The sequence below is a fragment of the Perca fluviatilis genome, chromosome 18 (assembly GCF_010015445.1).
Source record: "Perca fluviatilis chromosome 18, GENO_Pfluv_1.0, whole genome shotgun sequence".
Lineage (NCBI taxonomy): Eukaryota > Metazoa > Chordata > Actinopteri > Perciformes > Percidae > Perca > Perca fluviatilis.
The window spans coordinates 15155916-15169292 of NC_053129.1; the positions used below are offsets into that span (position 1 = coordinate 15155916).

Here is a 13377-nt window from a genome sequence, read left to right on the forward strand (position 1 = left end):
TCTCAATGTGCAAAACTGATAGAGACATACCCCAAGCGACTTACAGCTGTAATCGCAGCAAAAGGTGGCGCTACAAAGTATTAACTTAAGGGGGCTGAATAATTTTGCACGCCCAATTTTTCAGTTTTTTATTTGTTAAAAAGGTTTGAAATATCCAATAAATTTCGTTACACTTCATGATTGTGTCCCACTTGTTGTTGATTCTTCACAAAAAATTACAGTTTTATATCTTTATGTTTGTAGCCTGAAATGTGGCAAAAGGTCGAAAAGTTCAAGGGGGCCGAATACTTTCGCAAGGCACTGTATATATATATATATATATATATATATATAATGTGATATGAGACTAGATATCGTCTTAGATTTTGGATATCGTGATATGACATAAATGTTGTCTTTTCCTGGTTTTAAAGGCTGCATTACAGTAAAGTGATGTACATTTCTGAACTTACCAGACTGTTCTAGCTGTTCTATTATTTGCATTTTCCCCACTTAGACATTATGTCCACATTACTGATGATTAGGGGTGTGACGAGACTAGGGTTGGGTATCGGTTGGTTTTTTTTCGGTTCCGGTGCTAAATCGATACTTTTAAAACGGTGCCGGTGCCTGAACCGGTACTTTTCAATAAAGTTAAAAAAAAAAGAAGAAGAAAAAAAAGAAGGGTAGTAAACAACAGTCAGTGACTTTATTAGTGATGTTTATTGCTAAGGCCATGGTCAAAATTAAAGATTTAATAATGATGTAATAACTATAACAATAACAATAACAATAACTTATTTCACCAGTAAATTGCTGTTGAACCCCAGATGGGAAAAGGGTATTTTACAATTACTGTGAATGCACCACGAGGCTACCTGTTTTAAGTGAATCTGTGTTGTTTAATTCCGACAACGGCAGCTGCAAGTGAACGCACCGTCTGTGTTGTTTCATTCCGACCATATAAACATACTGTATATCTATGAATTGCGACAACGGCAGCTGTTGAAGTCCTCCACAGTGAAATACAGTCACACGTTACACTGTTTAACGTTAGCTGTCAGCATTTTAACCGTAATTAATCCAGCTGCTAGCTAAAGGTAGGCTAACGTTACATGCTGTCAGGTGTAGTGTAAAGTCGAGCACCGAAATGAGGCACCGAAACTTTCGTTCTTATTTGGTCTCGTTACTACCGTTTACGTCGGCACCGGTTCCCTATTGGCACCGAGTTTCGGTACCCAACCCTAGACGAGACGCTTACTCGACGAGACACATCACGAGATTGGGTTCACGAGAACGAGACGAGATTTTTAAAAAAAATTTAAAGAAATCCTCAATGATGAAATATATGAATGGAAAATAGTTTTTTTATTCAACTGAAAAATCACAAAATGCAAAACAATTTAGGTGCATTTTGAAATCAACTATTAATGATGAATGTTATTTAACTTTTTTTTTTAAACTATTTTAATGAATTATATGCAGTAAAGGACGTGCAAACACTGCAAAATGTTTTGTATAAACTCTACCAACTGGCTTCTGCCCTGTACAATTTCACATGAGAAATCTAACTCCGAAAATCCGACATTTTCCACCACAGAAAATGGCCTCATATCAGCTGCAATGAAAACGCCTATGTCCCTCGTTATTGCCGTGGCTCTTGCACTTACCGGTGGCAGAGATGCAAAGGCTTTTAATAATAATAATAATACATTTAATTTATAATGCACTTTTCATCAGAGATCTCAAAGTGCTACAGGTTAGAGATAAAAACGATAAAAAACCAAAAAAGATAAGTAGTTTAAAATACAAGAATAAAAATAAAAATAAAACATCTAAAGTTTTAGAGTTGTTTGCCCTTTTAATGTTTTCGTCGCGGGTGCAGTAGTTAGTAGAGAGCTGTGGTGGTGCTGTAAGTGTTTTTGCATAGTGCTCGTGTTAGCCGCGGTATACGGCATTTTTTTCTTACAATGTTTATATATTGTGTTCGTCTTGTCTGTCACTCTTTCGCCGTTTATTATTTCCGCAGGAAAACCAAAATGTTGCCACACAAATGATTTAAAAGTGGCAGGGGGATCTTAAATAGTAATTTCACGCTCCATCACACTGACATCACATCGCCTCACGAGACAACTTTTCACCTCGACGAGAAATCTCGTCACGTTTTAATCTCGCGAGATCTCGTAAAACAAGATCTCGTCACACCCTTACTGATGATTATTTATCTAAAATCTAAGTGTGAAGATATTTTGTTTAGGCACCAATTGTCAACCCTAGAATATCGCCGCAATATCGATATCGAGGTATTTGGTCAAGAATATCGTGATATCTGATTTTCGTGCTGTGCGTTGAATACCAGCTGTGCCACTGTGACTCAGAAGCATGGAGATGTAGGGAAAGTCCGCCTGTTGGTGCTGTCAGTCCCAGGTTCAGGTTCCAGCCTGTGTGGGAGTGTGCACAATCTACAGTACTGGATCTCTTAGAATTGACTTATTTCATCAGTGCCAAGTAATCAAATTAAAGTATTAATATACTAAAACCAGTTTTGGTTTAGAGGAGTGTATGAGTCATGGGTGTATGTGATTCTATGTGGAGAGGAGTTTTTATATATATATACACACATACACACACACACACCCCTCCCTAAAAGATTATTAGGAACACCTGTTAAATTTCACGTTAATGCAATTATCTAATCAACCAACGCATGGCAGCTGCTTCAATGCATTTAGGGGTGTGGTCCAGGTCTAGACAATCTCATGAACTCCAAACTGAATGTCACAATGGGAAAGAAAGGTGATCTAAGCAACTTTGAGCGTTTTTCACAATCTGCTCAGTTACTGGGATTCTCAACCACAACCATTTCTAGGGTTTACAAAGAATGGTCTGAAAAAGGACAAACATCCAGTATGCTGCAGTCCTGGGGGCGAAAATGTCTTGTTGACGCTAGAGGTCAGAGGAGAATGGGCCGACTGATTCCAGCTGATAGAAGATCAAGTTTGTCTCAAATAACCACTCGTTACAACCGAGGTATGCAGCAAAGCATTTGTGAAACCACAACACGCACAACCTTGAGGCGGATGGGCTACACCAGCAGAAGACCCACCGGGTACCACTCATCTCCACTAAAAATAGGAGAATGAGGCTACAATTTGCACGAGCTCACCAAAATTGGACAGTTGAAGACTGGAAAAATGTTGCCTGGTCTGATGAGTCTCGATTTCTGTTGAGACATTCAGATGGTAGAGTCAGAATTTGGCATAAACAGAATGAGAACATGGATCCGTCATGCCTTGTTACCACTGGGCAGGCTGCTGGTGGTGGTGTAATGGTGTGGGGGATCCCTTTCGCCTTCAGAACTGCTTTAATTCTTTGTGTCATTGAGTCAACAAGGTGCTGGAAGCATTCTATATGTGTATATGTATGTTTATATGTGTGTGGGTGTTTATGTTTGGACTGTTTGATACAATCAAACTTATTTAGTTAGTTTGAGGTTGAATAATAAGGGCAGTTGCTTAATTTTTTCTTCATTATCGGATCAATATTTCTAGTTTTGTGTCTGTAGGAACGTCTTGCACTGTCCTTAAGGAATTTGTTGTCGCAATGATAAAGCTGTGTTTAAGGCTCTACCTGTTGCATACCAAACCATATTCACACTATGTTTAAATCTTTTTTTCTCAATTTATGTTGACATAATGACACAAAATGGGTACTTAACAACAATAACACCAGCATTTCTACCCTTTTTATTGAGCATTTTAGAAAGTGTAGACTTACTGATGTTATCCATGTTTTACAAGGTCAGTTTGGCTGACACATCTCTTGGCCACAGCTGATGGGCTCAACAAATAAAGACAGCAAAAAAACAGCAGCAGCCTGAATGCATCTTTGATTAGCAGCGGTCACCCCCTGGTCCAAAGTCCTATCTCTGCCTGTGGTCACCATGGTGACAAACAGTACACAAACATATTGTTAATGGGGGAGACAAGACTGACTCATTAATCATGGGTAGTTACGACAAAACTAATGCTGCCCTATGGGTGGATTTTCTGAGGTGACATTTTGTTTTAGTTCTATGTTGGAGAAAAATGATTGGCAACCATAGCACTTCTATTTTTGTTTTCTGGGTAGTTTTTGTAGCTTGGGAATCTGACCAACTGCGGCTAAAGGACTTGCAGGAGAAGCTGTCTGTCTCTCGTTCGTTTCTTATGTACATACTTGTTTCTGTATTTATTGTTTATTCCATATTAATGTTTAATATGTTTATGCACCAACAACCAGTAACCAAGTGTCACTTACTTGGCAATAAATCATTTTCTGATTCTTCCAGTCTGCCACTGACATTTTGTCAATTTGAAGCAAAATAGTTATTCCCTTAGTGAAATCGGCATGTCCCATTACAGTATGACATCATGCCAGAGTATATATTATTTCTACTTACTCTACTACTTAGTGCAATACATAGAATGTCTATCATAATAGTCTCCGGTCTGGTCTTCCCAAAAAGCCGTAACAGTCAGTAACGCTTCATTCAGAGCTGTGCTGCCTGGGTAATGATGAAAACCGAAGGAGAGCACACATAATAGCTATTTTCAAATCCTTACAATGGTTACCTGTATTTTTATCATAGTTCTTAAGTTCTTTAACATGTTTATAAAGCACTACATGGCCTTATTATGTGTCTGAAACATTTCTGGTGTATGAGTTGGGAAAGCCCTTCAGGTCCTCTGGGAGCAGACTTGTAACGGTTCCAAAGTGCAGAACACAAATCCTTGGTGATTCTGCATTTGGCTCTTGTGCTACAAGCTTCTGGCATAGCCCCAGAGTATTTGAGGGGTCGCTGAAAGACTTGATTATACATTAGCATGAGCATTTATGTGTAGTTATTTTATTTTATTGTTACTATTTTTTATAGTAATGTTTATTTGATTACATATGTTGATTTAAGAGAGAGATTTACTCGAGGGAGCTGTTGTATAGTGATAATGCATTGCACACTGGCACAGAATGGAGATTGGCTCATTGTGAGTGTGCAGTAGCTACAAAAACATGTAATGTTTTTTTAAATGGCTGGTTAATGATTGGAATACACAGACAGGTGTGGATCAATATTCCTGGAGGCAGAATTAGATCTTCTGCTGCATCATTGATCTAGTGGTGGTGACACCAGGCACATCTCAGTTCTCTTAAATTGCATCTCCGGCTCCTCCACTTGCCTCCCTTCCTCACGTCTTGGTCTGTCCCACCGAGGAAGCACGGGAGAGACGCGAGGAAATCACGGGAGGAGAGAGGACACAAGGACATGTGTTTTAGAGGGATGAGACGTCCTTTCCTCTGAAGCGTCACATGAATGCGTCAGCTGTAGGGGCGGAGTTAGCAACCCTTTTCAGCTGCATGGCTTCCGGGAAGGCTGCTCTCGTGTATCCTCGCTCACGGCTCCTCGGAGATCCCTCCTCGATGCTCGCTCCTCGTGGCAGGAATAAGAGCTTTCAGACGGCCTTCGCGAAGGAGGGACAGAGCAACTTTCGGTTCAGCCGAGGAGCGAGGAGCTATCAAATAAGAGACAGGAGATGCACCTACAGTCTATAAAAGGCTGAATTATTGATTCATGAAATCTTTAAATGAAGTCTCTACATGTCACCACATGAACTCCACAGCAGCGGAATACAGCTGTTCTGCACCTCCACCACTCTTAAAGCTTTGGTACAAATAATCACTAACTGTAAGAGAGGGGATGGGGGGAGAAAACCAATAACAAATGTTTTTTAGCCATTTACATGGCAACAAACAAAGCATTGAAGCATACAAATCATTACCTCCACGTGTGCAACAGTGATTAACAAAGAATACTTTTGCATTCTTTATACAGTATCAGGTGCTGCAGCATTATGCGTGTATTCCTAAATATTCCACTTTCAGCAACGTTTTTGGCCACTTCTCTATGGCCTAATCTGTTATGTCTAACTCAAGCGTCTGACTTGTTACACTTTTCTCCATGATGATAGTGGGATAAAAAATGGTAGTTGAACAGTGAGTGTTTGGCGAACTATGCGATAGTAAGATGCTGTTCTGTGACCGCCCCGGTAGTGGGAGGGACAATTTCTTAGATACAGTTTTAATATCTGGAATCAGTAGTTCCTGTTCTTTTCTGTTAAAGGTGAGAGCTTCACACACAATGGCAGATCTCTTAATTCCCACTCTCCTTCCATTTCTGTCTTGTAGACGTTCCCCCTGCAGAGCAGGAGAAGCTGTTCATCCAGAAGTTGCGGCAGTGTTGCGTCCTCTTCGATTTCGTCTCCGACCCACTGAGTGACCTGAAATGGAAGGAGGTGAAACGGGCGGCGATAAGCGAGATGGTGGAGTACATCACCCACAACAGGAATGTCATCACCGAACCCATCTACCCAGAGGTGGTTCACATGGTCAGTATAAACCGACTTGGATCTGTCATTGACATTCACATGAAGTTAACTGTTTCTTAACAGAAAATATGATTATTTAAAATGTGAACATACTCAGGTTAGCTATCGGAGTACTGTACATTATTCAACTCCCAGACTAAATGTCCCTGCATATAAGGCAAACCAGTTGCTTGTGTTGCAGGCAAAGAATGTGGTATTTTCATTTCCTTCACACTGTGGCCTCTTCTGCGCTGAGACAGGATGGATGTTGTTTTTAAGCTACTGTTGCAGGTTTGTGAGATTCAGATTAGTGAGTTGAAAGTTACAATGAATGTGTAACTGCTACGGTTTAAAAAAAGAAATGTATTAAAGTAAGTACTAAAGGGAATATTTACGGCAGATGTGAGATTCAATATTGCATTTGTTTTTGATTTCCAGTTACATTTGGACTTTGCAGAAGAGTTTATTATTATTTTCAGTTAAATTATATATTACATGTAAGATCTTTAAATTATATATTGCATGTAAGATCTTTAATAGGAGAGGCAGTGTTTTTCAAAAAGCTTTATTTTGTGAATAATCACAGCTTGGCTGTTTTTTAAGAGTATTTTAGAGGGTAAAGCAACAGGTTGTCATGAGCATACCCTGCGTGGTGATGTTAATTTCAACCTAGTGTAAGCCTACTCTATATAATGCGTCCATATTATTAATGTCTATAAAACGTATCGTGCCGTACTCATGTCTGTGTGGCTGTAGTGCAGTGTAGCAGTACAGTAGGTCCTCAGGTTTAAGAATGACCGTTACGTGTTCCTGAGTTGTCATGTCTGAGGTGAGAAGGATTTTCTTTCATTGTCTGTAAATCACTAAATGCATGTGTCCTTGAAGAGCCGTGTGACTCGGTTAAATAAAGCTATTGCTTGCTTACATATTCCATTATCCTCTGTATAAGGATCTGCTATTAGTAAAGAACCTGGATCTTTTTTTATTTTATTTTTATTTAGACTATTTCTGCACCATGGGAGGAGAATGTTGTGAGGTTTCTACTGCCCTGCCAGCAATGCTCACTTGTTACAGACCCATTTAGTCTTATTTTTGGCTCCTCACTGAGTCATAGGAAGCTCACATGAGCATATCTGACCGCAGTTTGAACCAAAAGATCTGTGTCACTTAAACCCACCTAAACTTCTATCCTTAAAATTATTTGTAATCCATTAACTAATCCATTAATTTTGTTTCCCTCAAGTGGTCACTTAGTGGTGTTTTCTTTTTTTTCCTTTTTTTATTTAAAGATGGCTAAGAAAGTTAACCCATATGAGGTCACTTAACCTAAATTGTCTTTAGCTCTAATTCTCTGCTGTTCTGAACCTGTGTATTCAGTTGGGCTGTAGTCAGTGTGGCTCCCACTGTTTATTTATTAGAAATGTGTTCCTCTGAGGTCGTGGCCCGGATCGGTTTATGGTGCCAGGTTTGCTTTCCCAAGCCAAATTTAAAAGCCTTTGATTTTAATGAAAGCCCTGCCTCAATGCAACATGGTAAACTGCAGATAATCAAGGTGCAAATGTACCCCCATCCTCCTTGTCATGGCTTCATTTGATCAGTGCTGCAGAAATTGCAACCGAGCTTCCACATCTGCATGAAAATATACTCTTATTCCTATCAGCCCCTTTCCTCTGCCCCCTTCAAGACAAGGACTCTTTGAAGTCCACTAATGGCTTTCATCATCAAAGTACGGAGATTGACACGTCAAACTCCTTTTTTAGCCATGAAAAGTGTATTGTTATGTTAACGCTGTACAGATGATTTCCTCCAAAAGCCCTTGTTACTTTCAGGGCTACTTTCAGGACTTTGATGCCTCTGTGTTGGAGCTTTAGAACAATACTTTGGCAGACCTTTGAATGACACAACAGTAGTTGTCCCATTAGTCCCATACTCTAGGGGGAAGTAAGACACGGTTTCTGCTAAGAATATATAACATGATGGTGGGTGAGTGTGTTTGACCGCTGGTTGACTGCACTCTAGTGGGAATGTCCGAAGTGTGCTGTCTTGAAAGTGAGAATAGACTCCGAAGGGAAATGGATGCATGCTTCCCACTTTGGGAAGTGGTATTGCAAGTGAAAAAGGCTGATATCTCAGACAAACACACAAGGGAATATTTAACAATATTTTTCATTCTTTTTCATAAAGAAAATACAACATTTTCTCATTCAAAATCTTGAAGGCAGATTATGAGGATGGATTAACATCATTATACTTCATTTCTCAAACAGTCTTTATATTGACTTGTCTCTTGGAACAGATTTTGGCAATAAGTGGAGTACTGAAAGTCATTTTGGGTTGAATTAGCTTTTTTAGGGACAGAGCAACTTTCGGTTCAGCCGAGGAGTGAGGAGCTATCAAATAAGAGACAGGAGATGCACCTACAGTCTATAAAAGCTTGAATTATTGATTCATGAAATCTTTAAATGAAGTCTCTACATGTAACCACATGAACTCCACAGCAGCGGAATACAGCTGTTCTGCACCTCCACCACTCTTAAAGCTTTGGTACAAATAATCACTAACTGTAAGAGAGGGGATGGGGGGAGAAAACCAATAAATGTTTTTTAGCCATTTACATGGCAACAAACAAAGCATTGAAGCATACAAATCATTACCTCCACGTGTGCAACAGTGATTAACAAAGAATACTTTTGCATTCTTTATACAGTATCAGGTGCTGCAGCATTATGCGTGTATTCCTAAATATTCCACTTTCAGCAACGTTTTTGGCCACTTCTCTATGGCCTAATCTGTTATGTCTAACGTTTACCTTTTTTCTTGCATCATTTTGTCTCGTTTTGGGTGACTTCAGTCAAGCGTCTGACTTGTTACACTTTTCTCCATGATGATAGTGGGATATAAAATGGTAGTTGAACAGTGAGTCTTTGGCGTACTATGCGAACTTTTTTAGTGGCCAACTAAGTTTTTTTTATTTTCTCAAAAGCAAACTTAAACCTGAATAAAAGACAGTTTGTAGAGGCTGCATAACATTGTACCAGTGTTTGTTTTAACATCTGTGCAGTAAAATAGCCAGCATCACTGTGAGCCAACTCACTGTTTAAGTTAATTTTGAAATGGCAAAGTTGTTGCAAATAGGCTTGTTTTCCTATTTAGTACTTAGCAGTCAACTCCCCCAACAACCTAATGATTATTTGTTGTAATATTATGGGACAGGTTACTGATTGTAATCAACCTTGTTTGTCCAATATTGTGGCAGATGGATTTCTGAGTTACCCCATCAGGTTCATTATTTCAGCTGTCAGATGTGTTTTTGAAGCAAAAGTGATAGGTAGAGTAGACAAACTTAGCATCCAGAGCTAATGTTTACTAGGGTTGGGCAATAACAACTGTTATTTCTTCACTCTGGGAAAATGTTAGGCTAAATGCAGCATAAAAAGGTCATTGTAGGTAATGGGCATTGTGGGTAAAAAAAAAAAGGCATGTTTACTAATACACACACTAATGATGCTCAGTCACCTTTACATTGTGTGTAAATGGTGAAGGGGGAAAAAAAGGCCACTACTTCCAGTGTGTGCATTCAGTTTCTGTAGAGACTGTCCTCTTTAGACCACAGATATAATCTGTCCACCAGCACTGACAGAACGCCACAATTAACTTAAGTGTGTCATGTTTTTCTTTAGTGTTATTTTTTATTAATTTTTAAATGAGCTAACTGTGGACTGTAGCCAAATTGTATTTCCCATAATTTACAAAGTCTCTCTTAGTTATTTTGACTTTTTTTCATTGGTTTTAATTTTGTTATTTGATATCAGATTGAAAGAGGTATCACAATCTGCATGTTAAATCCGAGTGTACTGGCTTGATTTTCCTGCCTTTTTTCAGGCATGCTCAGCCTTTCGATACCAAAGATTGAAGAAACTTCCCGTTGTTTTTGTATATATTGTTTTATAAAATAAACTAACTAAATCTGTGTCAGTAGTTGAAACATGATATCATGAATCCCTTTTGTTCAGTGGATGGTTGAGCTAACCCCACTCCTCCCCACAGTTTTCTGTGAATATGTTCAGGACGTTGCCGCCATCATCCAACCCCACGGGTGCCGAGTTTGACCCAGAGGAAGATGAGCCCACGCTGGAGGCTGCATGGCCACATCTACAGGTACACACACACACACACACACACACACACACACACACACACACACACACACACACACACACACACACACACACACACACACACACACACACACACACACACACACACACACACAAAACTGAAAACATCCACACAGCTGATACTTTTCTGTCTTCTAACCAAGGCTCTTCTCTCCGCAGCTTGTCTATGAATTCCTCCTACGGTTCTTAGAGTCACCTGACTTTCAACCAAACATAGCCAAAAAGTATATTGACCAGAAGTTTGTAATGCAGGTGAGCACATAAGGATACACATTTGTCTGCAGGGTTCTGCATGTTTGACATAAAGGGCAGTGTATTAGGGGTGGGAATCACCAGAGGTCTCACGATACGATATCATCACGATACTTATGTCACGATACGATATTATTGCGATTTTAAACATATTGCAATATTCTATTTATCACAATTTATTACCTTTTTTTCCAACTTCAAATTTGTCCCAATTTCAAAATATGTCCCCAAAAGGAAATTTTTTCAACATCTGTTTTATCTAAAAAGATACATTTCTCTGTTTGTTCATCTCACTTCAGTTTTGTTGCTGCAAAATGGGATTGTCAAGCAGACAAACTGACCAACACATATATAATAACAGATCGATACTTAGCATCTGTGTATTGATACAGTATTGCCACAGAAAATATCGCGATACTATGCTGTATCGATTTTTTTTTTTCCCCCCACCCCTACAGTGTATGCATTTTCATGATCCTTGAGTGTCTGAATCGCTCTGTGTCTCAGTAACCTTTTCTTTTGTGCACAGCTCTTAGACCTGTTTGACAGTGAAGACCCCAGGGAAAGAGATTTTTTAAAGACCACTCTTCATCGCATCTATGGCAAGTTCCTGGGCCTGCGAGCGTACATTAGGAAACACATTAATAACATATTTTATAGGTGAGTGAGTCATTGACTTAGGCACATTGGTGACACGTGCTGTGTTTGTAACTAGTGGAGTGTATTTTGTTAAATGTACCACCGTGATGTATCACCGTGTTGTTATTTTTCAGGTTCATTTATGAGACTGAACATCATAATGGAATAGCAGAATTACTGGAAATATTAGGCAGGTAAGATATTTTTGAGAGGTGCACCCGTAAAACTTTTCTCATGTTTATGCTTCAGGATGGGTTTCAGTAGTAAAATGATTAAATGGGCACATTCATATTAATACATACAGGTATTGCCTTTCTCATATCTCTCTGTTGTGTCTCGACTCCTTTTGGAGTCTTAATGAACTCCAGCTCTTTTTTTGTCTGACGACCACCTTTCTCTTCGCAGCATAATCAATGGGTTTGCATTACCGTTGAAAGAAGAGCACAAAATATTCCTGCTGAAAGTTCTGCTGCCTTTACACAAAGTCAAGTCTCTTAGTGTATATCACCCACAGGTTTGTCAGTCTTAAACAATGCGTAATGCTTTGCTCTGCTATAAACAAAACCTTATAATAACAGTGTTGTGGTGACATGATGTTGTCTCTCTCAATTAGCTGGCCTACTGTGTGGTACAGTTCTTAGAGAAGGATAGCACCCTCACAGAACCGGTAAGATGTGATTTGTTATTGTTGTTGTTATGTCGTTAATATTGTTGATTGAATTATCCTTTTATATCCTGTCTGCTCAAGGTCAATTATTTTTTTATATTTCCTTATAATGCTCAGTTGCAATGTGATTTGTCAGGTACTCATGTCTCATCTTAGTAACGAGCAGAGGAAATGCATTTGAATTATTTTAATAAAAATAAAGTGATGAGAGATTTTTTTGCTTAGCCACGGGGATTTCTGTACAAGAGATAGGAAAAACAAACTTAATCTCATTTTAGTGGCTTCAACGGTTCTCAGTCCTGGACGACAAATACAATGATATACAAACAAAGTATATACATAGCTATCTGTACTTCATCTCTCTAAACATGTCTCTCTAAATGTGCGTCTGTTAAACTTTGTTTAAATGCAAGCTCCTGTAGTACTTCATTATTCATATTATTAGTTGGGCAGATCAGCCGCTCGTACATTGTTCTTCTTTAGTAATCCTGTTGTCCTTGTGTGCAGACGGTAATGGCTTTGTTAAAGTATTGGCCGAAGACCCACAGTCCAAAAGAGGTGATGTTCCTGAATGAACTGGAGGAGATCCTGGACGTCATTGAGCCTTCAGAGTTTGTCAAAGTCATGGAGCCCCTCTTTAGACAGTTGGCCAAGTGTGTGTCCAGCCCACACTTTCAGGTCTGACATTCACCCTAGCACACGTATAAAGTGATTTTAGTACATTTGGTATACACATGTGCAGAGGTGATCTGGGCACACTTTTTTTGTTTTGTTTTTTCCTTCAAAAGTTGTCTACATATGTAACCCAGTTATAAACTTGTGTGCTATTAGGTGGCAGAACGAGCTCTGTACTACTGGAACAATGAGTACATCATGAGCCTAATCAGTGACAACGCCGCCAAAATCCTGCCCATCATGTTCCCATCCCTCTACCGCAACTCCAAGACCCACTGGAACAAGTGAGTCACAAACTTTTTTTTTTTATGTCTCTGTGTTTCTCTGCCCGATGATTGGTTGTGATGATGATATAGTACGTAAATAAAGTGACCCGTGGTAATCTTTGTAATTCTGCAGGACAATCCATGGGTTGATCTACAATGCTCTGAAACTCTTCATGGAGATGAACCAGAAGCTGTTTGATGACTGCACCCAGCAGTTCAGGGCAGAGAAAAGCAAGTAAGTCACAAGTGAGACACCGCATCTCTTGGATCTTATTACACATCATAGAAAACATGAAAACATCATTATAAATGGAAAGAAT

At 39.3% G+C, this 13377-nt stretch overlaps 1 protein-coding gene across 3 annotated transcripts in view; it reads left to right on the forward strand.

Annotated features, from left to right (window-relative positions):
- The window catches only part of ppp2r5cb (protein phosphatase 2, regulatory subunit B', gamma b), a 30880-nt gene that overhangs the window by 13213 nt on the left and 4290 nt on the right, over positions 1-13377 (forward strand). For all 3 annotated transcript variants that reach the window (XM_039782230.1, XM_039782231.1, XM_039782232.1), the window contains 10 exons: positions 6202-6401; positions 10428-10538; positions 10718-10810; positions 11340-11470; positions 11584-11643; positions 11855-11963; positions 12063-12116; positions 12624-12794; positions 12948-13075; positions 13191-13292. In XM_039782230.1, the coding sequence (XP_039638164.1) occupies positions 6202-6401; positions 10428-10538; positions 10718-10810; positions 11340-11470; positions 11584-11643; positions 11855-11963; positions 12063-12116; positions 12624-12794; positions 12948-13075; positions 13191-13292 (1159 nt within the window). The remainder of the gene's footprint in view (positions 1-6201; positions 6402-10427; positions 10539-10717; positions 10811-11339; positions 11471-11583; positions 11644-11854; positions 11964-12062; positions 12117-12623; positions 12795-12947; positions 13076-13190; positions 13293-13377) is intronic.